The sequence below is a fragment of the Cyanistes caeruleus genome, chromosome 1 (genome assembly GCF_971803275.1).
Source record: "Cyanistes caeruleus chromosome 1, bCyaCae1.hap1.1, whole genome shotgun sequence".
In the NCBI taxonomy this organism is placed as follows: domain Eukaryota; kingdom Metazoa; phylum Chordata; class Aves; order Passeriformes; family Paridae; genus Cyanistes; species Cyanistes caeruleus.
Window position 1 is genome coordinate 91,270,258 of NC_141701.1, and position 27,479 is coordinate 91,297,736.

At 38.5% G+C, this 27,479-nt stretch overlaps 1 protein-coding gene and 1 long non-coding RNA gene across 3 annotated transcripts; one reads left to right on the forward strand and one right to left on the reverse strand.

Moving 5' to 3' along the window:
* Window positions 1-703: 703 nt before the first annotated feature.
* Window positions 704-11,969, reverse strand: LOC111923758 (uncharacterized). 2 transcript variants are annotated; one of them, XR_015273919.1, is made up of 5 exons: window positions 10,692-11,969; window positions 10,012-10,132; window positions 7,469-7,832; window positions 6,913-7,022; window positions 704-2,908 (listed from the first exon to the last, which is right to left on the reverse strand). It is a non-coding gene; the product is annotated as an uncharacterized LOC111923758 (long non-coding RNA). The 2 variants fall into 2 exon arrangements; XR_015273918.1 differs by lacking the exon at window positions 704-2,908 and having other exon boundaries at window positions 5,768-7,022; window positions 10,692-11,966.
* On the forward strand, window positions 11,770-27,252 carry MCUR1 (mitochondrial calcium uniporter regulator 1). Its single transcript, XM_086842222.1, has 9 exons — window positions 11,770-12,126; window positions 13,193-13,303; window positions 14,742-14,845; window positions 16,949-17,050; window positions 17,775-17,816; window positions 19,497-19,568; window positions 23,079-23,132; window positions 24,311-24,425; window positions 25,780-27,252. Exons 1-9 carry the CDS (start codon window positions 11,883-11,885, stop codon window positions 25,833-25,835), a joined length of 900 nt encoding a protein of 299 aa, XP_086698348.1. The 5' UTR covers window positions 11,770-11,882; the 3' UTR covers window positions 25,836-27,252.
* The last annotated feature ends 227 nt before the right edge of the window (window positions 27,253-27,479 follow it).

Sequence of the window (27,479 nt, forward strand, 5' to 3'; positions counted from 1 at the left end):
CACTTGGAAAATTCTGCTCAGCTGGCTTTCTCTTGCTAGAATTTGGCTTTGCTCTTGATGAGGTCATGTGAAAGGAGCATTTATTTATTTATTCATTATTTTTGCATATGTACAAAAGCGTTCTAGAAGTGCATCCTCAGCACCTTTTACACAGCTACAAATTATCTTTATAAAAATAACACTAAAGCGAAGTGCAGAGCAGCCACTCAAAAATAAATAGTTAAAAATATACTTGGCAAATGAAAAGCTGGAATCACATTTCTATATCAGAGAGATTCTTCCCCAAGCACAGTCCTGTTCAGGGAAAATGAGGGTCTTTATACTGAACCCATAGAGTCAACAGATAGGATGTCTCAGAGTTTGGGAACTCAATGAGTTCCAGAGCCTAAAGGCCAAATGTAAACTCCATGGAAAGCCTTTAGATTTCAAGTGACTTTCTTGACACTGTAAAGATGGGTGGTATCAGTGTGTGAGAGATTCCCCTGATTTTCTGTGTTTCTATCAATCAAGAAATTACATCTATTCTTCCAGCTACTCATGTATTCAATATTGTCTCAAAATAGGAAGAAAAAGACTCACAGCGGAAAGAAAATATTGAGATAATTTTCCCATCAAGAGCTATAGAAAAGTATAGATATAACACAAAATGCTGGGTCCTCACTAGGTTAGGGTCTCTCCTAAGACAGAAATTATGTCTATCAGCTTTTGTTGCGTTTCAAAGTGTTTATTTGGATTAGAGTTATACAAAATCTAAATACTTCATGAAACTAGCTCTGATGAAAGTTTTAAATCACCGTCTGGGCAATGTTCTTTGTCAATACAGCACTGTCATCTGGAAAGATGTAATGATTTAGTCATTTGGGCCAACTAGTTTTGTCAGGCACTGCCCACTGAGTGATCTTCCTTAGGAGCAGTATTTAGGGTTTCTTTGTTTTAAACCTAACTTCTTTTATTTTAAATACAAAGTAACTTTTTACCTTGTTTTAGTCAAAAAAATGCACATACATCATTTGCCATTCCTTCAGCAGAAAAGCATATAAAGCAAAAAATGTCAAACTTCTTCAGACATTCACAGTAACCTTAACAATAGTGAGATAACTTAAATGTATAATGAGTTTCTACTCATCTTAAAGAATTGGAGGGGCTTTTCCTTGTTGATGAAAATATTTGAAAAAAAGCCAGCAACTATAATTTAGGGGTTTTAGATCTGCAATACGAGAATTATAATAATGCCATTTCTCCCAGCGGTTCCAAAAAGGATATTCATTAGTGTTTAGCAGGCTGAGTACGTATCTACATAATACCCTTAGTGAAAAGATGTAAAATGAAAGCCTTCAGTGTGCATAAACTCATACAAAGCTCTTCCAAAAGCCAGAGTACCTTGTTTCATCAGATGGCCGAGTCATAACTGAAGTAATTTCATCTTTTTAAAACTTGTTTTTTTCATTTTGGCACTCCAGCAGCATTTCACATCAATAAGGTACTCATTTCAGCAGCTGCACCTTACCTAAATGTATTTAGATGAATGCAAAGATTACTTTTGTCAGATTTTTACAAAATCAACCATCTTGAACCTAACAGCAACAACATGGATATTCTGTAGGGTTTCTGTCAATTCCGGAAAAGGTATTTTCTGCTGACAAGCAATTAGCTTTCTGCTATTATTAAAAATTATTCAATGGCATTTTTGCAATCTGTTATTTGTGTACTTTTTTTTAATGCAATGAAATTTGACACTTAAGTGCAGGGGAGAAAGGTTTCTACACAAGCAGGACCTATCTCAAAAAAACTAGGCTCCCAGAACTGAAATCTTTTCACATATTGCCAAAAATGTAACATGTTTCACACACAGTTATGTCCCCAGATGACCTTGCTGATGCAAAATCTTTTCTTGGACTGCTTTCTTTCATTTGGAAATGCAACAAAATGTTATAACCTAGACTATTGGTCAGTAACAAAAGGAAATGTTACTTTTTCCAGCCACAGTATTAATTCATAATACCTTGCACTTAGGGGGTGAAGTTTTATTTTCTGAGCGATCTGCATTTTATTTAAAAAGGAACTGTGGTCTAGCAGAATCCTAAAGAAATGGGGATTCACTCTTAGTTGGTAGTTTCCTTTCCCTTTTTGAATAGTTACCAGTTATTTATCACTGCTATCAAGTTAAAAGATGTCTTCTTCCAGGTCTTTTGCCCTCACGATATTTATTGTTGGAAAGCTCTAGGTGATGTTGACATCTCAATGTTTTTTCCTAAATATGCAGGCATTTATTTATGCAATTTTTATGGTTATTAAGTTAATTGTATCTCTGTCCTCCTGTGAGTCACTCCCAAGTGCACCCCAGCAGAGATCACTCCTTATGTCAGCTGTAGAGGGGAACATTCCCTATTTTTAGATGAGCCTACAGTGCTCTGTAGAGCAACCAGTCTCAGCCCAGACACACAGTCAGTTTCTGGCATTTATGTCACGTCCCCAGGGAGTCTATGACCAGGTCTCATATTTAAGTCATGATTAGAAGAAACAAAGCATTAGATAACTTCTAGGGTATTTTAAGTAACTTATGCTTGCATCTGTCTTGACTATGCACCATTGCTTGGGTGGACTGTTTTTTCTGAGCCCTCACTAAATCTGTGTGACTTCTACAAAGGCAACTGATATTTCAGAAAGTACATTGTAGACCTCATCGGTGTTTCTCAGAGTTTGTAGAGTCTTTGGTCATTCCTTTAAAATAATGCTTCCAGGCTCACAAGGAGTTTGATTGCATGTCTTCAAGGACATTGGGTTGGCCATGTCTTTATGGGTCTTCAGTGTCAGGTAACAGGCATCTGTCTAGAAGCTAAAGGTTTATGAATTGAAACATTGCAGTGTCCAGAAGATGCTTCCATAACCAGCCCAGAATAAACAGTTCCTATGGAATTCAAAAAGAGAAATTCTTCATTTCCAGACTATGGAGTTTGCATTTTTCCATGAAGGCAAAAAGAATCATTTGTATCCAACAAGACAGTACATTTAACAGTGTCTTGCAATATACTAATAATTACCAACCACAGAGCCTTGGGTCCAGAGCCAGCCTCCAATCTAGATGAATTAAAGACATCTGCAAATACTGGAGGCTGCTAGGAGGTAGGTCAAAGTTAAAATAAGGGAAGCTATTTCCTAAACTGCAACTACAGCCAAAGGTATTGGCTCTTGCCAAGGGGTAAAAAATCCCACTGAGGAGTTACATGAAAGAAAACAAGGTTGCTTATTCCCCTTTGTCTGTGTTTTTGTAAACAAGATTACGAGTTTTTATTCTGATTTATGTTGGCAAAATTTCCTCCCTCTATCCAAAGCATTAAAACTCTTTGAACACTGATCAGTGTTGCCAAAGAACAACAGTGTTACCTACAATATCAGTCATTGCTATAACTCAGACTCATGGCAGATATTTAGGACTTCTGCATTTTTGTCTTTAGGTACAAGATTATATTACAATAATTACATTTATGTATTATTATAGTTATAAATAATTGTTAGTTTTAAGCATCTTAAAACATTGTTGGGGATAAGAAACAGAGAAGGTTTAACACTAACATAGCATTAAACCAATAACGAGATTAAATTCAGCCAAACAAATTCCATAGTTCTAATAGAAGATAATTCTAGGATGGAGATGTCTGGAAAGAGAGTGGCAGTGAAAGAAACAAACTAATGGTGTTGAAAGCCCATTTTGAAAGCAAATGCCCAGTTTGAGCCATTTTGCACAGAGCATGCCACAGGTTTGTCCTTCTCCATAAACTGAGTTTCTAGCTGAAATGAAAACGTGGAAAAGTCTGCAGAAACCTTCAAAAAGCCCTAGAGGCCAAATGAAAATTATATATGTAGATTCAAAGACCAACAAAAAGCATGTCTGTGAATAACTGATTAATATTGATTCCAGTTCTCATACCTTAAAGGAAAAAAAGAAAAAGAGGAAATATTTAGTTGTAACTGGCAGCTTTGCCCCAACCTAATCCTCCAAAATAAACAGTACAAGCAGAAGACTAGTGCAGCTGAAATTGCATCTCTTGCCTTTATAATTTCTGCATATTTTTCACATGAAAAATATTTTCTATTCATGTGTATACTGTACCTGCATACTGCCCAGTTCATGGCTGGGTGCTTATAAAAGCAGTGCTAACTTCAGCAGCCCTGACCCTCAGCATAAAGGTCTTGTCACATTGCCTTGGAGATAATCCTGTGCATTTAATACCCATTGCATGTGCCAGATTTAATTCTAATGTGCTGCACCAAAATTGTGACAGAAAGCCAGATAGGAGCAACCACCTACTTGGCTGAAGAGAAATAGGGTGGCATCATATTCAACCACATTAGCCCACTTCCACTGATCCCATTTTCCTTTAAAGTTACTTTTATGTTGTATTTTGCTATTTCACATATTTCTTTATTATGCTTTTTAACAGTATTGGCTAATGTATTAAGAAGTTTCTGTTACTAGTTTCACAATATTTTTGCTAAAACATATGAACAGCTATTACCATGTTTTTATTATTACCATTAGAACATACCATATAACTTAATCTCTCTAACGAAAAAATATGGCATTAAACCTTGTTGGAAAAAATAATAAATGCTTCAATTGAACCTATATCTTGACTTGTTTGTGTGAAAGAACATGTTTTAAACAATATTCTGTACTGCAGTGTTGGCCAAAGGGGAGGCTACAGATTTGGTTATCTACAGACAGACAGACAGACTGACTGCTTCACTATTGCTCTTCTGAGCTGTAGTGAGAAATAGAAAACTTAACCTTGGTGAGCCAGGGGAATGGGAGCAAAGAGAGTAGCTTTTTGCCAGGCATCTTAGGAATCCAACTAGACTTGGAACAGATAATAGCTGGAAGAATTTAGTTCAGCATTTCTTCTCAGTTGGATCCAGAAGTCAAGCCAATCTATCACAGGATTAGATGGAAGTGTTGTCTAGGTAAAGGGTTTAAGTGTTTAACTGGTAAGACATGTTGTTCTCTCAAAGATGTTACAGATTCCTTTCTCTCTTGCAGGGTTTTGGGGGTTTAGCTTATTCAGCTTTTCTCTTTTTTTTTCTTTATTTTTTTTCTTTTTAAAGAAAAGATTATACAGCATATTGTGTCCCCTGTATAAATCAGTATGTTTCATTGATACCACAGGAATGAAGACTTGGAAATTTGTTTTCCACCACCTTGGGGTCTACCTTGCATTTTTATCTGTTTAAAGTAAGATAGATGTCTCTTGAAGCAGAATCCTTACACTTGATGCTAGCAGGGAGTGTAGTTTCCAAAAGGTGGGTTGTTTTTCATCCAGCTGTAACTGTAGAGACAACTGACAAAATGAAAACATTTCTCTGCTAATGGTTGACACCTATTTTTCAGAGCTGGAAATCAATGCAGGGCAGAGGAGAATCCAGCTTTCAGTCTCTTTGGTAGAAAGTACACAGTCTGACTGAGTAATCCAGGGGCCATGAAGAACCCTGAGCCTCTCTGTGCTGCTTAGATGACTCCAGAGACCATGAACTCCTTCTACATCCCACCTGTCAGAGCCACAAAGTCATCTCTGAACTTCTTTTATCTTATGTCCACTTTCCCAGTGAAGGAAGGCTTGGTGAAGAAACAGGCTCTCTCTGCCCTGCTTCTGCAATTGCTTCAGTACCTACTGCAACACAGGTTAGTCTAGCCCAAAGAGAAGGATGAGAGGATGTCACAAAGGGTCTGACAACTGGTGTAGGACTTGTGTCTTCATTAGTTTTGCACCTGTTTTTACGGTTTTGTTTTGTATTTTTTTTCTGTGCATGAAGCTACTTCAGACATGCCTCTTATCACAAAGAAAGATTCTGCATAATTAATTCTCAGCATTATGGTCCCACTTGATAATTAATTTATTCATTCTCTTATGGTATAAATGTTTCTCTACTTAACCAACGGACTTTGGTAATAGTTCTCTGAATAATTGATTCCTATTGCTGTTGATTCTCCCCATTTTTATTTAATATCAGGAATGATTTGCTGTATAACTTCCTCATTGCTTAACTTATAATCTACACAATTGCTTGGTATCAAAATTGATTCACTGCTTAACTGTCCCACAAGAAAATGAACAGCAAGTAATGGCCATCCACTTTTCACCTCCATTTACTTTCTCTACATCTGCCTCTTCCTTTCTTTACATGACAACCCAAATTGTGCCTGACATCCATTTCAGACCCTCAGCCCAGTACAAAATGTCACTGCTGCCATCAGTCCTCTGGCCCATATTCAGGTTCCTCCAGCCCCCTTTAGTGTCTTTCCCCATTGCTCTCCCAGCTCTGGCTCTGTCATATATTCTCAGCCTGTTTTTCAAACCTTTATGATCATCTCTTCTGTCCTCCTTTCACCAATTTAAGTTCATGTCTGTACCCTCTACACACATTTTTACCTACTACTAATGCTTGTAATCTTTCTTTTGCACATTTACACCTGGAAGACACCTCTGGGCTACTCCACAAAGCCTCTTCTCTGCCTCATCCTTAAAATCTTCCCTCAAACCCACACTTTCTGCACTGCACACAATGCCTGCTATACCAGAGGCCACTACAGTATTACTGTCCTCATATGACAGTGGTAAAACTTTAAAACTGCTGGCAACACACCCAGATTGCTCATGCATCCTTGCACACACCATCACACAGCTCCTGATCCTAATTCTCTTTACAGTATATCATGTCCTTCTTAAAAAGCACACATAGGCTGCTGACTTTGTCTTGTATATTTGCACTGCCCTGCCTGAGATACTGGGGAAAACTAAATAATAGATGCATTTCCAGAAAGTTAAAAAGCCAACGCACAATAATCCCTAGGGAGGAAAGGTTGCACCAGTAGAGATGAGCCCCAAATTCCAATCTACTCCTTTCTTTTTCACTTGCCTGGAAATTATATATTTTTTCCAAATCTTCTGCCAGTATGAACCAGATCTCTGAGGATCAATTAAAATGCAGCACAGAAAGTCCTCTCTGGCAATCCCACTGCAGGATTCCTTTAGGAAATAAGTAAGATCAGGGTTGAAGGGACACGAAATTCTTATTTGCAACTCATATTATTCCCAGCATGTAAAGATAAATAAGAAACTCCTATGGATAATCTCCTCCCTGACTTCTGTCTTCCCGCGTACAGCAGTCAAAAGCAGCTGCTGCTGCCCCTCTCTATCATAACAACAATTCCTCCTGCCTTTATTCAGTCAAAGGTGGTGAATACATAAATATTTTGTATACAAGGTAATTCTTGGGTTAGCAGGAAGGGATATTGGTCCAAATTGCCCTCCATTGTGATGTACTCAGTTTTGATAGCTTTAAACACAGATGGTATTTATCTGTTCATTCTACAGGAAAAACACATCAGATGAGAACATAGCAGGATTTAATATTCTAATATAAATGCCATTTCTTACTGCTGTCAACCATAGCACTTGAATAAATATTATACCTCCTTCCTTCAAGAAATCACAGCAGGGTTATCTCTGGCAATTGAACCAGCTTCCAGGAAGATGCACTCTTCTGGTGGATTCTGCAAGGAGTTCAGTGCATGACCCCATTTTAAGATCTCTGGAATAGCTCTTTAGCGACTCAGAGGATCAGGTCAATTGGTTTAAACCTCGTCTGGCTCCCAAGGCTGAATTGGAGCGGCACTGACAGGCAGCAACAGCAGCAGCTACTGCTGCCACCTACGGGTAGCATCATTTTGGCTTCGTTCCGCAGAGATCCTTTCTTCCTTACAAGCAGTCTATAGCTGTTGGCTTGTCTAAACAAGTATAAAGGAAGAAATCTCATACTCATCGCTGATTTGTCCTCTAAAAGGAAAAACAGAGGAAGGACTTCACCTATGCATCCCCATGAAAAGAATCGGAGAATATTTTGAGCACTTACAATTATTGTCTGATGTAGATAATGAAAACAATGGTATCTTTTTGTTTTATTCCTTCGGTGTTTTGGGTGCTGCCTTCACTTTAAAATCACTGGAGCACTGTCATCCCTGGCATAACAGCGCTGAAATTACTAGAAATGCACCTTTTCTTTTGCATATTCATGTGAAAGTTGTTACAGCCCTTTTCTTCCATTCAATGTGGAAAAGCATTCATGCACTGGTGACTGTCATTCTTTTCCATACTGGGAGGTTTTTAGCTTTTTCCATTTAGAATTAAGAACAGTTTGGGGCATTCATCACCCCTGACAGCTGTTAATCCCTCTGAACTCTATACAATTACTGCGTTAAAATATTTTAAGTAACAGCACTAGTTAATGCTATTTTGGTGCAGTTGTGGTACTTTTAGTTCATTAGTCTGTCTCTGACAGTGGCTAGTCCCAGATGCTTGAGGTGCAAAATGAAGAACCTCAATAGCAGAGAATTAATGCAAGGGCACAGGAACCAGTCCCTTTCTATTATAGGGAACTTGTATTGTAAAATCCCTTTCACAAACGAATCACACTCATCTAAGAACTGATTTCGGTTTTTGATCCCTCCTGATTCCTGTGGAGAAGCTTTCCCGGCTTTCCACAAGCTGTACTGTTGAGAACAAAACCTTTTAATTTCCAATCTACATTTATTTACAGCCACTTTATACCAAATGTTCTTTTACCAGTAATGTTCTTTCACATAAATAGTAGTTATATTTTTTCCCATTTTTACTCTTCCATTTTGCTTACAGATGCAAACAAGAACCCCTCTCAAGCTTTGTTTTGCTTAGTTAAACAAGAGTTTCTTTTAATCACCCACAATTGAAAGGATGCTTATGCTTCGCTCCCCTTAATTATCCTGTTTACACAAGGGTCTCAGTTTCAGTTGGATTCATCTTTACTGTACTGAAGAGGCCAGAACTGTATTTCATACTGAAATTACATTATACTCAAGGGTCAATGAAACTCTCCATGTGAACCACTGAAAAGATCCTATTTGATACACCTTGGGGTTACATTTGCTTTTCTTGCAGCCATAGCACATTGGTGGGTCAACTAATACATCCCAGAGCTCACTTTACCCTCCTTCAGTTTTCACCTAGAAGTACAGAAGATATTGTAATTAATCCTTATTTTGCACTTTGCATTACTTTGCTATGTCTGTTACCCTAGTTTCTAAGGTCATTCACCACTTGTTCTGTCTCTGCAGATCTCACTTTTACAACCAAGGGGCTTGTAACTCCATAGATCACTGAATGCTGTGTGCCTGCAGGGATGAAGTTTTCAGGACACAAAGCATTTGCTTAATTTATAGTCTTTAAGTAGGGTCTATTGGCTTCCAAGGGGTAATGGATAGATTAAAGTCAAGCATTAAGCAAGTTAGAATCATGAAATAGAAAGTTTTTTGTCACATTAACTCTCCTGGCTTGCAACTGCACCAGTCCTGCCTTTTCATGCAGAAATTAGTCACCAATGCTCAGTTACCAAAACAGATAATTCTGAAGTTACTGCAGCCTACGGAAGGTGCCTCCAGAAGTCAAGAAATCTGCCTGCTGGTAGTACACAACAATCTCCAACACGAAGAAAAACATCAAAAGTAGGATGTGGAAGATCGTAGAGTCATTCCAAGGTTGGAAGGCACCTTAAAGAGCATCTGGTTCCAGCCTCCCTGCCATGGGCAGGAACATCTTCCATTAGACCAGGTTGCTAAAAGCTCCATCCAACCTGGCCTTGAGCATTGCCAGGGATGGGGCATCCATGGCCTCTCAGGAAAACCTCTTCCAGTGCTTCACCACCCTCACAGTAAAGAATTTTTTACTAATATCTAGTCTAAACCAACTCTCTTTCAAGTTTAAGGTCATTCCCCACTGTCCTGCCACTACATGCCCTTGTAATTAGCCTCCCCATCTATCTTGTGGGCCCCCTTTAGGTACTGGAAGGTGCTGCAAGCTCTCCCTGGAGCCCTCTCTTTTAGAGATTGGGATTGGGAAAGAATCCCAATTCTTTCAGCCTGTTCTCCTGTAGAAGAGGTTCTCCAGCTCCCTGATCATGTTCATGACCTTACTCTGGACCAACCTGGCAGGCACACATCCTTCATCCATTGGGGACCCCTGGGCCAGATGCACTACTCCAGATGGAGTTCCACAACAGGCAAGTAGAGAGAGAGGATCACCTCCCTCAATCGAGTGACATGACACTGGAAAAGGAAACAAAATTAACATGCTGATCTCTGACACAAAAATAGAAATTTGTCTGCCCTAGGAGATCTCTGTAGCTCGTGGTAGTGACTTTGCTTTCATTAGAGAAGATGAAAAGGGGCACTGTGTGATAGCCAGCGTGTGTGGGTGCATCTGACCCTGAATGGGCTGGCTCCAGTTGCAGTCAGAGCCTCAATCTGTACAGCACTTCTTGCACCCATTGTCTGCCATCACGTCCAGGCACAAAAAACAACTGAAAAATGCAAACTCGCAGATAATATAAAAGAAGATACTTCTTCTTTTATAGTCATAGTTTTGCTTAGTCATAGTTTTGCCTTTCAACTACCATAATAAGCACAGGGCTTTGAAAGGGATCATCAAAGAAAGTATCAAAGAAAACCCACTGCACCAGTTTCTGAATCATCCATAGAATGAAAAGACAACTGCCTGCAGACCCACAAATGTCAGCAATTAGTGCTGTGCTACTGCCAGGCAGTGTGCATGAAACAGCCAAGCAGATGCAGTGAACTTATTAGGCGTATTTCTGCTTTTACTTACAATGAAAACAAACACGGCCGTGCGAGTCAGCCCACTGATGTCCCTGACCATCAACAGTGCAGTAGTTTAAGAAATGGCTATCCATGCCGTCTGCCAGTATAATGATATCTCTCTGATACACAGAAGTAATATTTATAGTTTATTTCGTAAAACCACCAAGGCCTTCTACTGTTCTTCTTCTACTGTTCCACAGCAGCTGGAGGGAGGTGTTGCTAAAGACCTGCTGGCCTTGTGTACATGCAGTCTCAGCTGCAGTGACACTGCCACGTGCCATGGTGGGTCACCCAACTTTGCATTTATATAGATACACCTGAATGATGCCATCTTCATGCTGGTTTGCTGTAATTATTGATTCTAGTAGGAAGAAGCAAAGGTGCCGTGTGCTTTTTTCTGTGAATTTGTATCTAACAGAAAAAAAATATCAACTTGCTCTGAAGTAAGTGCTGCCTGGAGAAAATGGCAGTGGGATGAAATGACTTCTTCTCCTATTAATTTCCTACAAATATTAAGTAGCGTGTCTTTACAACAGCACATAAGGAAAAAAAAAAACCTTGTTTTCCTGTATTCCTCAGAAATCTGTATTTTTGGCAGAACCAAACAAACAACACACCTGGCCCACTCTAGTACTTAGGGCATCTGTTCAATGGTTAAGGCTCCAGACCCACCAAGTTGTCCAATCCTGGGCATCACTTGGTTAATAACTTCAAGCCCCGAAATCTCAGTCCAAAATTGCAGAGCGACAATTCTGTTTGAAACTGTTTGTCTGGTTTAGGGGTTACACCAGCAGTGCTGCGCTGGCGGTAAAACTAGATGATCTCAAAGGCCTTTTCCAGCCTTGACGACCCCATGATCCCAGGATTTTATGGTTTTGTGACCGGGGAGTGTCCGTCTCCACCGCATCGAGCCCGGACCGCCCTCGAAAACACCGCCCCACCGAAACGCGGCCCGCCCGCGCCGCTCTTCTCGCCGCGGCCGCTCTGTGAGCCGTAGAATCAACCGCCGTCGCTGGCGGCGTCACCAGCCGTGTTTGGCCGCGTCCCGGAGGCGGAAGCGGGACGGCGCCTGTGGCGGAAGTGAGCCACCGGGGCGGCGTGTGCTCGGCCATGGCATCCCAATAGTAGCGACGGCAGCAGCGGCAGCAGCGGTTTCCCTCCTTCCCCTCCCCTTTTCCGCCGTCGGGACCGGGTGGCCATGGCCGGGGCCCAGGCGGCCGCGAGCGGCGGGGGGCGCGCGCTGCTGCTGCTGCTGCTGCGGCCGCGGCCGCGCGGCTCGGACGGCGCCTCACGTGACGGCCGCGCGCCCGCGTCCCCCGCGCGCCGCTGCCTCGGCGACTGGCGGTGCCCGCCCGCAGCGCAGCCGGGCCCCGGCGGCGGCGCCGTGTGGGGAAGGGGCGGCGGGAGCGGCGCGAGGGGCCGGCGGCACCGCGGGGAGCGGGGTGAGCCCGTGAGGATGGGGCGTCCTGAGGGCACTGAGAGTTCGGGCACCGGGAATGGGGGATGGAGGGAGGGAGGGTCTGCAGCGCACGTCCCATGCAGAGCAGCTGAGGGAGCGGGGGGTGTTTAGCCTGGAGAAAAGGAGGCTCAGGGGGACCTTACTGCTCTCTACAACTACTGGAAGCGGGGGTAGCCAAGTGCGGGTCTGCCTCTTCGCCGAGACAACCAGCTGGCAGGATAAGAGGGCATAGCCTCAAGCCGTGCCAGGAAAGGTTTGGGTTGGACATTAGGAAGAATTTCTTTGCAGAGAAGCTGACTGGGCCGCCCAGGGAGGTGGTGGAGTCACCGTCCCTGGGGCTGTTTAAGGACGTGGCGCTCAGTGCCGTAGTCTGGTTCACAACGCCGTGCTCGGTCAAAGGTTGGACTCGATGATCGCAAAGGTCTCTTCCAATCTAATTGATTAGCAGATTCTGCCTCTTGGCGGTTCACCTCATGATCCACCTCACATTCATTCTGTCAAGGTAGTTTATACACTACACATCCCAGTGGAGACAATGCACTGTCTTAGATTGGCTTTCAGTGTTGAAAGTATTTCCTGCAATACCAGTAAATGGCAAATTGTGAGAAATTACTTCTTGCCTAAATGGCAAATGATGAAAGTTCACTTCTTTAACAAAGAAGGGACAGAATGTGCAAATTTAGCCCTCCAGCTTTGAAGTGCTCACAGGTTCCACCTGCTGAGGTGATTCCAGTAAATGAACAGATGCAGGACCCTGTGAATTGGAGGGATTTTTCCCAAAGCACTGTATTCCTTGAGAGCATCTTGTAAGGGCAGCAGTAGCGTAGTGTCCTGTTTTCCAGCTCTTACATATGGAACTTAGTGATCAGATGTCTTTTCACTTCCAAGCAAGCTGTGGTAATCTCAATACAAACTATTTTGTCATAAGTGAAAAAGCATTCCAGGTAGTAAGGAAACTCCTGGAAAGCAAACATGTTGATAAAATATTCTTTCTTAAGAAATAACTTTGTTTTCGTTTCTCTCTCTCTTTTTATTTTTTATTTCCCCAGATGTAAGCATCTCTGTGTCATCTTTACAAAGCAAAGAGAGTATTTCATTACTGGGAAATAGGAGACTTTATTTTGACACTCATGCGCTGGTATGCCTCTTGGAAGAAAATGGTAATTTGTTTGAAACAAATAGCTATTTTTAATGGCTTTAATGAGTGGTTTTTTTAGTTTACAAAGTTTGTTACTTAACATGCAGTATTACACCTTGATTTTTATGGGTTTTTGGGGGGCTTATCTATATACAAGGCAGGGACACATAGGGTTTTCTTCAGCTTCAAAAAGGAAGCAGCTTATATAATTTTGTTTGGAATAATTTTTACCCTATTGGTAGTTTAAAATGCTAAGAAAAAATGAAATTTTAAGAACTGAGTTTTCAAGGCAGTGTTTTAAAATTTATTAATTGGATTCCTTCATACTGAGTATATTACAACTTGAATGTGCACCAATGCGTTACAATTGGATGGCATATGGGCTACTTTGTATCCTAGAAGTGCAGCTTTTAGGATAGAGTGTAGAATACTCTATAAAATAGTATTATGCTAAAATATAGGCAAGGGAATAGATCATTTTGGATTCAATGCTGAGATAGGAGAGGTACCCTAAGATGAAGCTCAATACAGCTGAAGTGACTTGTAACAGCTCTCCATTCCTAAAATGGAGAGATTCCTAGTCCCCTTCCCCTGACAGGTGGTTTCTTCTTTTTCCATGTGCCAGGAACTTCTCAGGAAGCTCTCCAGCTCTTGTTTGGTATTCTGAGACACCAGTTTAATGAGCTGCTGGATCAGTTGAGTGAGCACAGGTCAGAGTGTCAGGAGGAGGGATAAGGGGAGAGGGAGCCTTTTAGTGGTAGTAAACTTTTGTATCAGCTCAGTTGCTGAAAGTGACTTGCTCTCAGCTGTGCTTGCTGATGCTGAGCTGCTGGTTAGTTTGTAATAACTACAAGTGTTTTTGCAAGTGTTTCTTTTCATAATGATTAACTCCTGTTCGTGACATTTTAACTCCTACATTTTGAGGGTGGAAAAGATGAAGGTATTTTTAGGGACAGTGTTTTACTATAGTTTCCAGTATATTCAATTCAAAAAGTTTCTAATAGGCACTCAGAAGCTGGTAGACCTAGAATCAAGACAGTTGGCTTTGTTTTTAGTTGCTGAGTTTTGTACATCTTCAGTGGCACTGAGTATAATTTTTTTTTTTATAGTATAATGAAGTATCTGCTTTTCAGAGTCAGAATTCTTGTTTGCTCATGAAGGTAATCTAACCACATGTGGGAGGTAACATTCCACAATAAGTCTGGAAAATTCCCTGTTTATCCTGCTGCTAGTATAATAGTGCTGTACTGTGGAAGCAGTCATAGTCTGTACTATGTCACAGACATAGGTTTGGGGTGGGGAAATTTGCTATGTTCTTTTGTTAGTGCTGGATCAAGAGGTCTGTGTTTTGTTATCTTTCATAACTGGCATTTGTTGTAATTTGATGATGAGTTATCAGCATTTCTGTAAACTGTCCAGATTTGGATTCCTCTCTGAATGTCACTTTTTGTTTCGCTTAGGGTTCACTACTCAGCAGTCGGAGGTCATTGTGTCTGCATTAGTGAAAATCATGAACACCAACCTGGATATGATTTACAAGGACATGGTCACCAAAGTACAGCAGGTTAGATCAGAGGCAATAGTGGGGTTAAAGTAAATTAGTGCCTTGTATGACTGCTAATGAAATATGTGTTGCTATTTATTACTATTAGACACTGCATTTTAAAAGTTTGAAGGTGAAGAGCAAATATTTTTCTTTATCTATTGGCTGGTTCATTTTGTCTTGAGTTTATCAGACAGTTACCAAAGTGTTATGATGGACCTTGAGATTTTAGTACTGTGGGTTGGTGTGCAAACCACAAGTAGCTTTTTAGTTTCAACCTTACAGTAACATGACACAGGGTTACTGAGAAGGGTTAGGCACAAGACGTATTCAAAAAGGCATGGATTTGAATTTCTACACATATTCTTTTGCAGACTTGTAACAAGGAAGTACAGATCCCCTCAGTTCATTACCACCCTGTTATGTGGTACTTTTTTTTTTTATCTCTGTGTCTCACAGGGACATTTATGTTGTATTAGAATTGAGCTGAAGTGAGTCTGAGGTTCTCAGCCCCAGGTCACCTTCCGAGCACAAGCTGTAACTTGTTTCATAGTAACCAGGCTGCTGTCTTGAGACATGAGGAAACAGCAGCTGCTCTCTCTGTAGTGTAACAGTCTTGGCAGAAGGGTGTCTCATTAAAAAGTGGGATACTGCAAAAGTGGATTTTGTGGCACTTTCCATCTAGGGAGCTTTCAAGTGAATCTTCTTAGCTTTTGGATTGTAGACAAGCCTACAATTCTCCTCTTGTGCTGAATTTGTTCCACAGTCACTGAGGGAATGCAGTATTAAAGGGTCCTTTTCTCCCATGTTTAGTTGTATTTTACAACAAGCAGTCTCAGCCTCCTTCTGTGCCTACTTTTTTGAATGAACGTTGTTCTGTGTTGAATTTAATGTTGCTACTGATGGTAGATATTTTCTGAGACTGTTAGATTTGACACTCAAGTGATTTTCTGCCATTAAGATGCAATGTGTAGCTTTGTATGGCAGCTCAGGAACTATGTGGGCTATCAACACTGGGCCACATGATAAATTTGTACTTCCTTATAGTCTTTGATTGCACAAGGGCTTCTGCAGAAAGAGAACAAAGAATTAGAAGGAAGATTTGGAATTTGTGGTTGAGCTATTATCAAAGTTCTACCTTGGTTAGATAGAACCTTAGGGAAAAACAGATTTACAAGTGTGTGTATGTATATGCCTGAAGAAGAGAAAGAATATGGAAGATTCTGGTCTCTGTTTACTGAGTCCACTGAGGAAAAGAGAGAACAAGAGCAATCTGAAGATAGCGAGGAGTAAGAAAAGAGGTGTCCATGCATCCTTTCTGTAGATTTTCTGTAGTATGTCCAGAACACTGGCCCGTTTTTTTCAGTCCTGTGGTCAGGTAGCCTGGAGAGGCATCTTTAGATGCTACTTGGAAATAAAATGTTGTGAGGTAGAATCACATTTTCTGACAAAACTGAAGTTAGAGTGCTGTGTAAGATTTGTAGGCGTCTTAGTCCAGAACAAAAAGCAAGGGACTACTTATTAGAGGAAGATCTTAAGTAGAGAAGGCAGTTTCTATTTGCATATGTGGGTAGTGTAGGATCTAGAACAATGTCTACAGACTTTTCCCTCCTTTAAATTTGCAGAGAGTTCTTGTTTGTCTTCTGTCAGTTCAATGTAATGGACTGAGACCAGCAATTCAAAGCATCAGTGCGTGGTTCTGAGTAGTGAGGCAGAGACTTCCTTTCAGGGAAGGGAAAAAGAGGTAATTACAGGAGAGTATGGTTGAGCTGAGAAATTTTGGTCTGAAGGCCAGCTTTCCTCATTTGGCTCAGAGACAGCCCTCCCTAATGCCTTTGCTAGCTTAAGAATTTGATGACTTGAAAGTAAATGTTTCCTAGGCTAATAATTGAATTATTCTGATCTGTGTTAGCACTGCCAATTTTGTTAGACATTATCAACATTTGAGCCTAACTTGCTTATTTTGACAGTGTCACTCTGTCTTGCTTTCTGAAGCTTGGAACCTGAAATTGCTGAATTAAAAATTTCAGGGTACCAAAATCATCTTTCATATTTGTAGGCACAGATGAGGAAAAGGCATTATAGTTGTGATATGTTCTGAGATTCATCTTCCTTCTTTTAAAGGAAATTGCACTTCAGCAAATAATGTCCCATATTGGTGGTGTGAAAAAGGACATGATTATTTTGGAAAAAAGTGAATTTTCAGCACTTCGTTCAGAAAATGAGGTAAAAAATACTGTCTTGGAAAGTGCTAGTCTGCTTTTTTTTTTTTCTTTCTTTTTTTTCTTTTCTTTTCTTAAAATGATGTAGAAAAGCATCTTGTACCCAAGGAGATGACTGGGCCTGGGATGTTTTGGCACCTATATTAATGACATTGTTGATGGAGCAGAGCAGAGGGCACCTTCAGCAAGCCTGCAGATGATCCAAAGCTGGGAACAGCAGCTGATACACCAGGCAGTTGTGTTGCCATTCATGGGGACATCAGCAAGCCGGGAAAATGGGATGACAGGAATCACATGAAGTTGAACAAATGGAAATGCCCAGTCACTCCCCTGGGGAATACCCTCAGGCACCAGGACAGGATGAGGGTGACCAAATGGAAAGCAGCTTGGCAGGGAAGACCTGGTGGACACCTGGTGTACTGTGAACTAGTGATGAGCCCTTATGGCAAAAGCAGCCAGCAGCCTCCTGGGCTGTGTTAGGATGGCTGCCAGTGAGACACTGCTGATTTCTGCCTTGTGCTATTGTTTGGAAGGGCACAGTACTGAGTTAACATGCATGTGTATTCATCTGTACACATACTGAGGACATAGAATAGTGCTTGGTTTGCCTGCTTTTTCATATTATGAATTATAGTCACCGTTACTGATCATGCAAATTCAGTAGATTTCTAGATTGTGTGGTCTTAAATACAATAATAAAGTCTAAAATTCTTCTCCTACTCTCACAGAAAATAAAACTTGAGCTCCAACAGATAAAGAAGCAAGTCATGGTAAGATACTGTATCAATATAATTAAAAATTAACACCTGTCTAATTAGCTGGAAAAAATAAGTGTTACTTTCAGAATTTTATTTTCTAAGCTGTATTTAATTGTTACCATATATGTGATACTGAAATTGCTTTTGACAGTACACTGGACTGCAGCAATGGCATTTTGATGGATACCTCATTTATGGGGACAGGAAACTATGACTAGTACAAGAGGTGAACCAAAGTATAGCTGAAGAGGTTTTTATGTCCTTAATTCAGATTCAGAAAGTAGCTGCCATATCACAGAGTGAAGTTCTGCATTTAGGGCTGTCTGTACATTAAGGATGCAGCATACAATTAAAATCACAGTACTTCCTAATTTTGGTGGTTTGATTGTTTGATTTGGTGGTGATTTTGTTTCTCTTTTTCTCTGAAGAAAAACCAGAAAAATCTGTCCAGAATTTAAGAATCTTTAAATGGCTTTTTAAGACCACCAAGTTTGGAGCCATTATGTTTGGTCCCGTTTGTTTGGGAGCAAATGACCATCGTAAGAAATCAGGCTCTGTGTAGAAAGCTTACTCTTTTAAAATACATATGGCATCTAATTTTTGAATTTTAACTTAGTTTATGGTTTTAGTTGCATGTAAGTGAGTTAGTGTAATCCACTGGTAGAGCATCAAGGATCTGAGCCATCTTTTCTTAAAAGCTAGATGTCTTTATATTTTACTTTGAACTGTAAACTCAATTCTCACAAGGGTGTGTTGTTATATGCTTCCTCATACAAAAAGACACAATGTAAAACTTCAAGGAAAACTAATATTTTTTTATTTATTAAACCGCAATGTGTTCTATTGAAATGACAACTAAAGATAAATCTATTAAAGTTCAAAATTCAAACACAGAAATTGAGTCTAATTATTGTTAATGCTAAGCTAATGAGTTGGCATTGGCCTACTTGAGAAATGCTTATTTGGCTCTAGCAGTAGAATCTCCCAGAACATCAGCAATCTTTTGCTTCTCCCACATATTCATCTGATCAGCAGTTTGCCACATGACAGATTGTCAGCTGGCTGGAATTCCTGCCACGAGGTTGCATTAAAATGGCAGCTGTCACCAGGAAAAGCAGGACTCACAGCTATTGATAAAGTCAAATGCAAGTGTGCAACTTAATTAATGGTAGTTTTAAAAAGTTAGATATTTAAAAATGCAGTAAATATTTCCTGACTCTTAAGATGTCTATAGCTCTTTCTGAAAACTCTAGATGTAGTCGTTAGAAACAGATTTTCTTTTGCATTGGAAGGTGAGAAACTTGAACATTATTTTGAGCATCAAGGTTGCTTTGTGGAAGGAAGCCAACTTACAGGTATAGCCAGACATGGGTTTCTGGATATGAGAGAGATTTACAAGATATATGAAACATTCTCTGCATTTATAGAAGGATGTGCTCTCAGTTAAGTGTTGTTCTCAGGGCTGAAAGTAATTTTTAGTTTTTGATTTTGAGATCAAATTTGTACTATAGAACATCATACTTCCCAGGTGAAGAATACAAATACTTAATACTTCTGAAAATTTAGATACATTAATTGGAGAACTCATATTCGTGAGATATATAAATAAAGATACAATGTATTTGTCTAATTATTTCTGCTTATGATAAAACAGAAGATCTTGCTTGCTGCTTTATCAATTTTTCCTATTAGGATGAAATTACCAAAGTTCGTGCAGATAACAAGTTAAATCTAAACCTGGAGAAGAGCAGAGTAAAAGAACTGGTAAGTTTTGGTTACTTCTAGAAACATTTCAACACTGAGGAATCTTCAAATTTGGGTAAAAGTATCTTTCCCAAAGAGCATTTTCGTACTAACCTATAGTATCACTCGGCTTCAAGATGGTATTTATGCAAGTTACTTGTCCTTATGCTGGTATATATAAGGTGTCTTGTTTGGGTCTGTATGTCTTACCTGTTTTGATCTTGTTTTAATATCAGGATTAGCACATTACACTTAAATATATTAAATATTTAATCTAATATGCTGACTAGTTGCCTAGAGGGTTTTCTATTTTATATCTCTTTCTCTGTTTACACACTTAATATTGTTCACACATTTTGTTGAATCATTGTTGAAGATGTTTCATTTTCCTATAACTAGTTTGTCAGAAAATACCTATTGTGGAACTAGTTGTAATTTTTTTTTTTTTTTTTTTAGTTTTTATTAATTTATTGCAAGTTATCCTGATTAATATTGTTTTTGAGCTCTGAAATACCTGGTAGATCTGAATTTATGTAATTTTAAATTAGGGTAATGTAGATATAAAATTAGAAGATTAACCAGTTTTTGCATTATGCATAGCACTCTTGAGTTCTGTTCTCATAGATTTATTTTTTTTCAGTGGCTTTTAGGATCTCAATGAAATGGCATCTTTTAAATTGAAGGATCTTTTAATGACTTTTTCTAAATTATTATTATTATTATTTATTTCTCAGTCCCTTTCCCCAGGTATGTCATAAAGACATAACACTTATCTTCAATCCAGGCACTAAGAACTATTCAAGTAGAAATCATTTATCTTCTGTGTGTGCCCCTAGAAGTTTTTCACAGTGATTAGTTTACGTAACAGCTGTGTTAGTGACTCAGTATAATGACTGACAGTCTGTTAGCCCATGGTACATGCTTGAATAAAGTACAGCTTGAGCAGGTAGACTTCTTGTTTAAAGGTTAATACTTCATGCTAATGTTTTAAAAAAATTCTTATGAAATGTAGTCATTGTGTTTATGATAAGCTTTGCAATAATTTGGGCTTACAAAACTTATATGAAACCACTGCAGCAGTGATAAATTAGGCAGCAGTGGTTTTTTGTATATTAATGTAGGATCATGGAAACTGGACTTTGGTCTTTTGTGCAGAATGCAATTTTATTTTGTCTCCCAGGAAAGGCAAACTGTGCATGTCAACTTTCTCATAATAAAGTTGACCAACTTTGTAGTCTGTTGTGCAACTATAATTTCATAGTTTCTATGGAAACTGCTCTCTTTTTTTTCCCCTCCCCCCACCCCACCATTTAATTGCCAGCTCTGCAATGCGTGAACAGAAGAGGAAAAAGGCAGCTGAATGAGGAGCAGGTTGTACCACATATGCTGAGTTGGGAGAAAGATGTAATCCAGTATTTTCTATAGTAGACACAGCATTATTGTTATATTTACTTCAATTGTAATGTGAATAAGGACTGAATATCCAGCTTTCTGAGGAAAAAAAGTAAGGATAATTGAAAATTACTGTGCATTCTTACTAAGTTACTTTTCAGAAGAAAATGTCCGAAGTTTTTTAGTTTTTCAGTTGTTTTAACTTGAAGCAATAAGTAAAATGTTCTTGTCCTTCAGTTTCATGTGGAACAAGTGCTGAAAGAGAATTTCTTACTTTGCCTACACTCATGTTAGCAGTCTTTAACGTTTTGAATTCTAAATGCTTTATCTTTTCTTTTATACAGTTTATTATTTTATAGTCTCTTCTACTTTATTTCTCAGAGAATCCTACATTGCTTAGTGCACATCTCTTTATGTGATTTACATCTTCAGTGTACAGATGGGGTTAAAAAATTTGAAGTACAGTACAAAAACTTGTATATATTCATGTGTTTGTGCGTCACAGTGCATCTAATCTTACTGATAAAAACCTCAAGAAGTATCTGACAAAATTGATTTTTTCTTGCACTGTGAAAAATGTGAACTTAAGGGGAAATCTCTGTTGAATTTCAGAGTGGGAGGTTTAGCCTTGTCCTTCCTTCTTTTTTCTTTATGCACCATGGTTATGTTGTTACAGACATGATGATGGCTTGCAGTAAAAGGCCAATTTCACTGTCTTAAAACTAAGAGTAAAATCCTTGAGCCTGACCTAGAGAGTTCTAAACACAGATTTTCTAAAACTTTAAGAAACATCCAGAAAGAAGCTTGTAGAATATAAATCATTCAGAAGATATGTATTTGGCTAACTGCATCTATTTAAAGTAAAGCAGATGAACTATTTCAGTCCATAAAATTATTTTAATTCTCATGGTTCTTTTGATAGTGATCAATTCCTCAGTTAAGGTCCAATTCTCCTGCATTTCTACCGAAACATAATTTTGATTAGATTATTTTATAAATATTCTGCCATTTTGACATTTTCAAAAATGGAGATTTATATAAAATGTCTGAATTTCTTTTTTTTTAATTCCTGTCTTCACTTTGCAGAATCAAGTGACTCCATTAATTGTAGACATACTGTTATTTATCTTTATGTAATTTTCTACATTTGTAGCAGCCTGCTGTGTTTTAACATCAACTTGAGATCAGTCAAAAGTCCAAACAGAGCTCTAGATCTTTAAGGAATGTTTTTTAGTGCTGAGGCATTTATGTAGATTAATCTGATTTTAATGTTAAAATTAAATAAGCTTTCAGAGTGAAGGAAAAATAAGGTGACTTTCCATGTGGGAATGCCAATAGATAAGGTTATTGCTGTTTAACTCAGGATTCTGAGCTGCGTGCCTGATGACCTTAGTACTCTTGACTGGAGGCTGGTGTTTTGTCAGTTGTCTATAAATAATTTAATTGTGCCAGTAGTGGGGGCAGGAACCATTATAGGTGTCAAGGTAACTCAAGCCTGTTCATGAAGCAGGTAACCTGGTTTAAAAGGTGTGCTATCCTTATTTTGGATTTAACTTTTCCTTGAATCCAACAAATAAACCACAACTTCTGACGATCCACAAACAAAAGGCTTCACAGGCCATGCAAATGTTCTGTTTTTAACAAATATACCATGAAATGACAGAGGTCAGAACAATCAAATTTTGAGTGCACACAGTGCTGGCTAAACGTTTTGTTGATAGCTGAGTTTGATGTGATCTAAGAGTTTTTTCCCTTTCCTGAAGGCAGCAGATTGTTCAATCTTGGTTATGTTTGCATGCTCAATAGATTAGTCAGCTGTTCCAGAGTTACTGTTTAGAGTCATAGATCCTTGCTTTTCAAAAATGCAAATCTGCCAGTCTCTCTTCCAGCTGCTTACTAATATATACAGTTTTTCTGGAAGATAAGTGTCTGAAGAACTTGTTACACTTCACATTTCTGAAGTGTGCTTTTCAAAAGGACAGCTACAGTACTGTCTCCCAAGTGCTGTCAAGCAATAATCTTGTCCAGATTATGAATTTTACATAATTTAGAGACAAGGAAACATGCTTTTAAGTGGGGGGAAAAAGGGAAAAATATTTAAGGACAGTATCAAATTTAACTTGTTTTTTCCTCTTCTAGTATTCACTTAATGAAAGAAAACTACTTGAAATGAGGACAGAAATAGTGGAATTGGTAAGAATTTAGTAGCTGATTATTACACAGCAGGTCTTTTTGTAATTGTGTTATAGACCTTGTATCCTTTTTGGACTTTGTGATGGCCTTATGTACTTTAACTTAAGTGTCCATAGAATAAAAAGGCTTTCATATATATTGTTAGACCCTCTTTGTGTCAACAGAGCTGTTCAGTAGTCACTTTAAAACCTCATGCATGTAGCATTTTCTGTAGATAAAATTCCACTCACAATGTGAAATTAATTCTTTCCACCATGTTTAGAGAAACTCATTGCTAGACTGATTTGCCTTCATTGTAGAGGAGATTTTTACCAAGAACTACTACTTCTCTTTGTTTCCTTTCTGTAGTTTAGGGAATTATCCCTAGGAAGTCATCTAGCAGTAAATCATTAACTGATTCATAATGTTCTAGTAGTGCTGATTTGAAGCTATCAGCAACTCAGCATTTGTTGTTCTTCGTTTACAAGTTAGATTTTTCAGTCTCTTCTGAGTAATAATTCTATCCCCTATTTTTTTAGTAGAAGTCCTGTCTTCTGTCATAACCAAATTCTGAATTTGTAGCTGATTTTGTGGTAAAATTCATTGCAAGACAAAGACATGATTTTCTACAACAGAAGACCAGTTCTCAGTTTTTCTAATGATCCATAAATCTCTCTGCTCCAGTATGATTTTGTCATGAGAGGCTTTTAGGCTTCTCAATAGCTCTTACAATTGAGCAGTGACTTTAGTCAGTGGGCTGAATGACAGATTGAAGTTAATGTTTATGCTGTTAGATTGAGATAAGAAGGCATCCAGTTCTGCCAGTTTCTAGATTACTTTTTAAGGAACATGTAATCACATAAATTTCCTGAGTTCACCAAATACTCAATTCCTTGGATATAATCAGCTAAGAAGGAACTTGTTCTCTTTGAATAAGGTCTGTAATTAGTTCAGTTGGTTAGAGCATGATGCTAATAATGCCAAAGTTATGGACTCCATCTCTGTACAAACCCTTCACTGCAGAGTTGTATTTATCCTTGTGGATCCCATCTAACTCAGAATATCTTGTAACTTCTGTAAGAATGCAAATTAATATCCATTTAAGGAGGAAGCAAAAATACAACTGGAAGGAATGGGTTAAATTTCTAGATAAACTAGGAAATGTTCAAATTGCATTATTTTGTTGCTTTGCTTTTTAGCACGCACAACAAGACCGAGCTCTGACCCAAACAGACAGAAAAATAGACACAGAAGTTGCGGATCTGAAAACAATGCTCGAATCACACAAACTTGATAACATTAAATACTTAGCAGGTAAGGAATCTGGTGGTTGTCTCTGATGGTGAAGCTGCCAAACATTTTACAATGTTTGGCAAACTCAATTGTAGAGACTGTATTTATAAAGGCCCTGATTAAAAAAAACAAAACAACAAAAACAATCCAAGAAACAAACTTGAAATAGTCTTAGGCAAGATTAGCAGCCTTATTTCTGTACTTAACCCAGAATAAGTTTCCTATGATTCACAGCTTTACTTTGCATGGGCTTTTTTCAGGTTTTTGTCCTTCTTTATACTGTTAATAATAACATGTGTAAGAAATCTAAAAGACTGCCTGTTAACAAGGACCAAAAAGTTCTGTGCCTGACTTAATTTATCTAAGCAGCCTCCTGCATGCATTACTAGCATTTCTTCATCCATTTGATGGAGATCTGTGTTCAAAAAAGGAACATTTCAGTTTTTCTGTCTGTTTAAGGCAACATATTCTTTAAACTTCCCTATTTACACAAGTGCTTGGAGAAGATACTATATATGTGTGCCTCCATTATTGCCCTAGGTAATTGTAACATTTTGACATTTTATTGCTGAGTGTGAAGTATTAATAAATGAGGTTTTCAGTACAAAATAATTCTGATTTAGATTTTCTGATGATTTTTTCACAGTTTTGTCAAAAGTACAATTGCATAAGCCTATATAATTATTAATTATTGCATAAGCCTGTATAATAGTACTGTATTTCAGACGTACCATTTACAGAGAACCAATAAAATGGAAAATAAAAGGTGCTTTACTAAAATGAGAGGAAATTCTTTTCCCTAGCATTCCTACTCAAAAACAAGTTGAACTCTACAAGGAGGAAAAAATAATTTAAAATAATATGCATTGTTTTTGAAGTGCTCCTGTTTGCAAACAAAGGCAAAAATATTTTGTGTGTATGTCTTGAAATAAAAATTTGATTTCATTTAAGAAGAAATTTTAAAAATATTAAGCTGATAAGCCTTGTTAAAAATGGCTTTCATTAGTTTGCTAAATATTTGACTATTTTATTATTCCCATTATTTATTTCCTCATTTTATATCTGTAACTTATTATATTGATCTTTTTTGGAATGAAAAGCAAGTAAGGGTTTCTTTCTGCCTTTTGATCATTTTCCAGCATTTTTTTTTTCTCTTTTTCTTATTTGTCATTTTTATACTCTTCCTACCTTGAAATGGTTTGTTGTAAATGAAAAACTTAATCTCTCACATGGGGGTGGGGAAGTCATTGAACTTCTAGTATTGTAGCAAGATGTGTACATAGCTTTCTGAAGAGATGTTGTGAAAGCTATTGATTTAATGTTGTTTAATGTCAATATTAATGCCATTTTCCTCCCCATCTTTATTTTCTTTCAGGTTCAGTATTTACATGCCTTACTGTAGCACTGGGATTTTATCGTTTATGGATATAACAAATCACAAATTTAAAGGGACTTCTTTGCCTGAGTTTTGGGAAAAAAGAAGTTTTCAATCTTTCCCTGGGTTTTAACCAAATCTTGACTGTTTTATTTATTATTTATAAAGCAGACTGTTGAGAATGTAACCAAAGACGTGCCTAAAAACAAACTGTGCATATACCTTGCATATGTTGAACCTTACCTCTTGATGGAAGCACTTTTGCCATTTCCCTCCGTTCTGAGCTGCAGGGCACCTGCCGATGCCAAGTGTCCTGTATAGGCAAAGACTGGCATTCCTGACAATGGAGTGGGCCTGCATGCTGTAAAGAAAACCAGTGGAATTATGTTCCATTGCCTGCTTAGACTCATTGGCCAGACTCAGTTGTGTGTATTGGACTGAAGTATTTATTATTAGTGTAAAACTGAAGCTACGTGTTCTGTGGCTTGGAGGCACTCTTGTATAAGTGGAGTTTGTGCTAACTGAATCATGCTTACTTCTCTCTCTCTAACACTTGTTCATGCAGTTACTATGATCAAATATTTGTTTGGCTATTTTTGTAACGTAGCTATCGGCTTGTTTTCCAGATAGCTGCCCAATCAGTTGTGCTCATGAACGAATCTTTTGTAAAGATAGCAGTGTTTGCTGCTAGTTTTGTCTGTAAGGTATTTGTAGAGATTTTTGTGACTAACTTGCCTTTGGTACACATAAGTATTTGATACTCATTCCGTATGCTAATTGCTTACCTTACTACTGTAACTGGAAGCTGGAAATGCAGTGAGATATGCTGGTTGTGTTAATTTGTACTTGGGTGATACAAAGTGTCTCAGGTGCTGCCTTCTTGATGAATGGGAATTGATGCTTCTAGAAAGGAAAGAGATTTTAAATGGTGGTTATGAAGCAGGCTCTTAAGCAAGAGAACTGCAGTACCAACAATCTGGGGGTTTTATTGTTTCATTTCTTAAAAAATCATGTTGGTTCTTCAAATGTGGAACTCTAGTAGTGATTGTAATAATTGAAGCAGCAGTGGACACCTGTAAAGATGTTAAACCCACATAGATCAGGAAGTGCCACTGAAAGCAGTGAATAAAGATGTCCAGTGTATCCAGGTATCTGTCATTCTTCCAGTGATTAAATGACTGTTTTAGTAGCAGAGCTGCCATCTGTATTCTTTCACTTAAGGGAAATCTCCCTTTCCTGCTTGCTCTTCTCCTAGAGCTCAGTTTATGCACTGGTAATAAATGCTGCTAGAGCACAGTAATGGCTTTGCCTAATGAAAGCAAAGCTTTTTGGCTACTTTGTGCCTATACTGTAATAACCATTTAACATTTTTGTGGTTGGAAGTGCCAACTTTGATCATGTGCAAGTTCAGAGGAAGAGATGGATGCCTGTAACAATACTATACTGGCCTGAAATAAAAGATTTTTAATATTTCATAGAGTATGATGTGTTTTCATTATATAAGCAACTTTTTGATTTTAAAATGGTCTCTTTGGTTGAAGGTAAGTCACTGATTGCATAGCAAGTCTTTTCAGCTAAGAATTTGCAAAGTCAACAGCCCCTCCAAGACACTGCAGACAAATAGCGAAAGGAGAATTATTACTGTAGACTAACTAAACAGCCCCTCTAAATTAATGAATTTATACTCGAGACCTTCACCT

Bases quoted from the DNA above. Each gene is read 5' to 3' on its own strand.
- MCUR1 (XM_086842222.1), top strand. From the start codon at position 11,883: ATGGCCGGGGCCCAGGCGGCCGCGAGCGGCGGGGGGCGCGCGCTGCTG. The intron at 13,304-14,741 runs GTAATTTGTTTG...TGTTTCGCTTAG, and splicing joins ATGCCTCTTGGAAGAAAATG to GGTTCACTACTCAGCAGTCG. The intron at 23,133-24,310 runs GTAAGAATTTAG...TTTGCTTTTTAG, and splicing joins GGACAGAAATAGTGGAATTG to CACGCACAACAAGACCGAGC.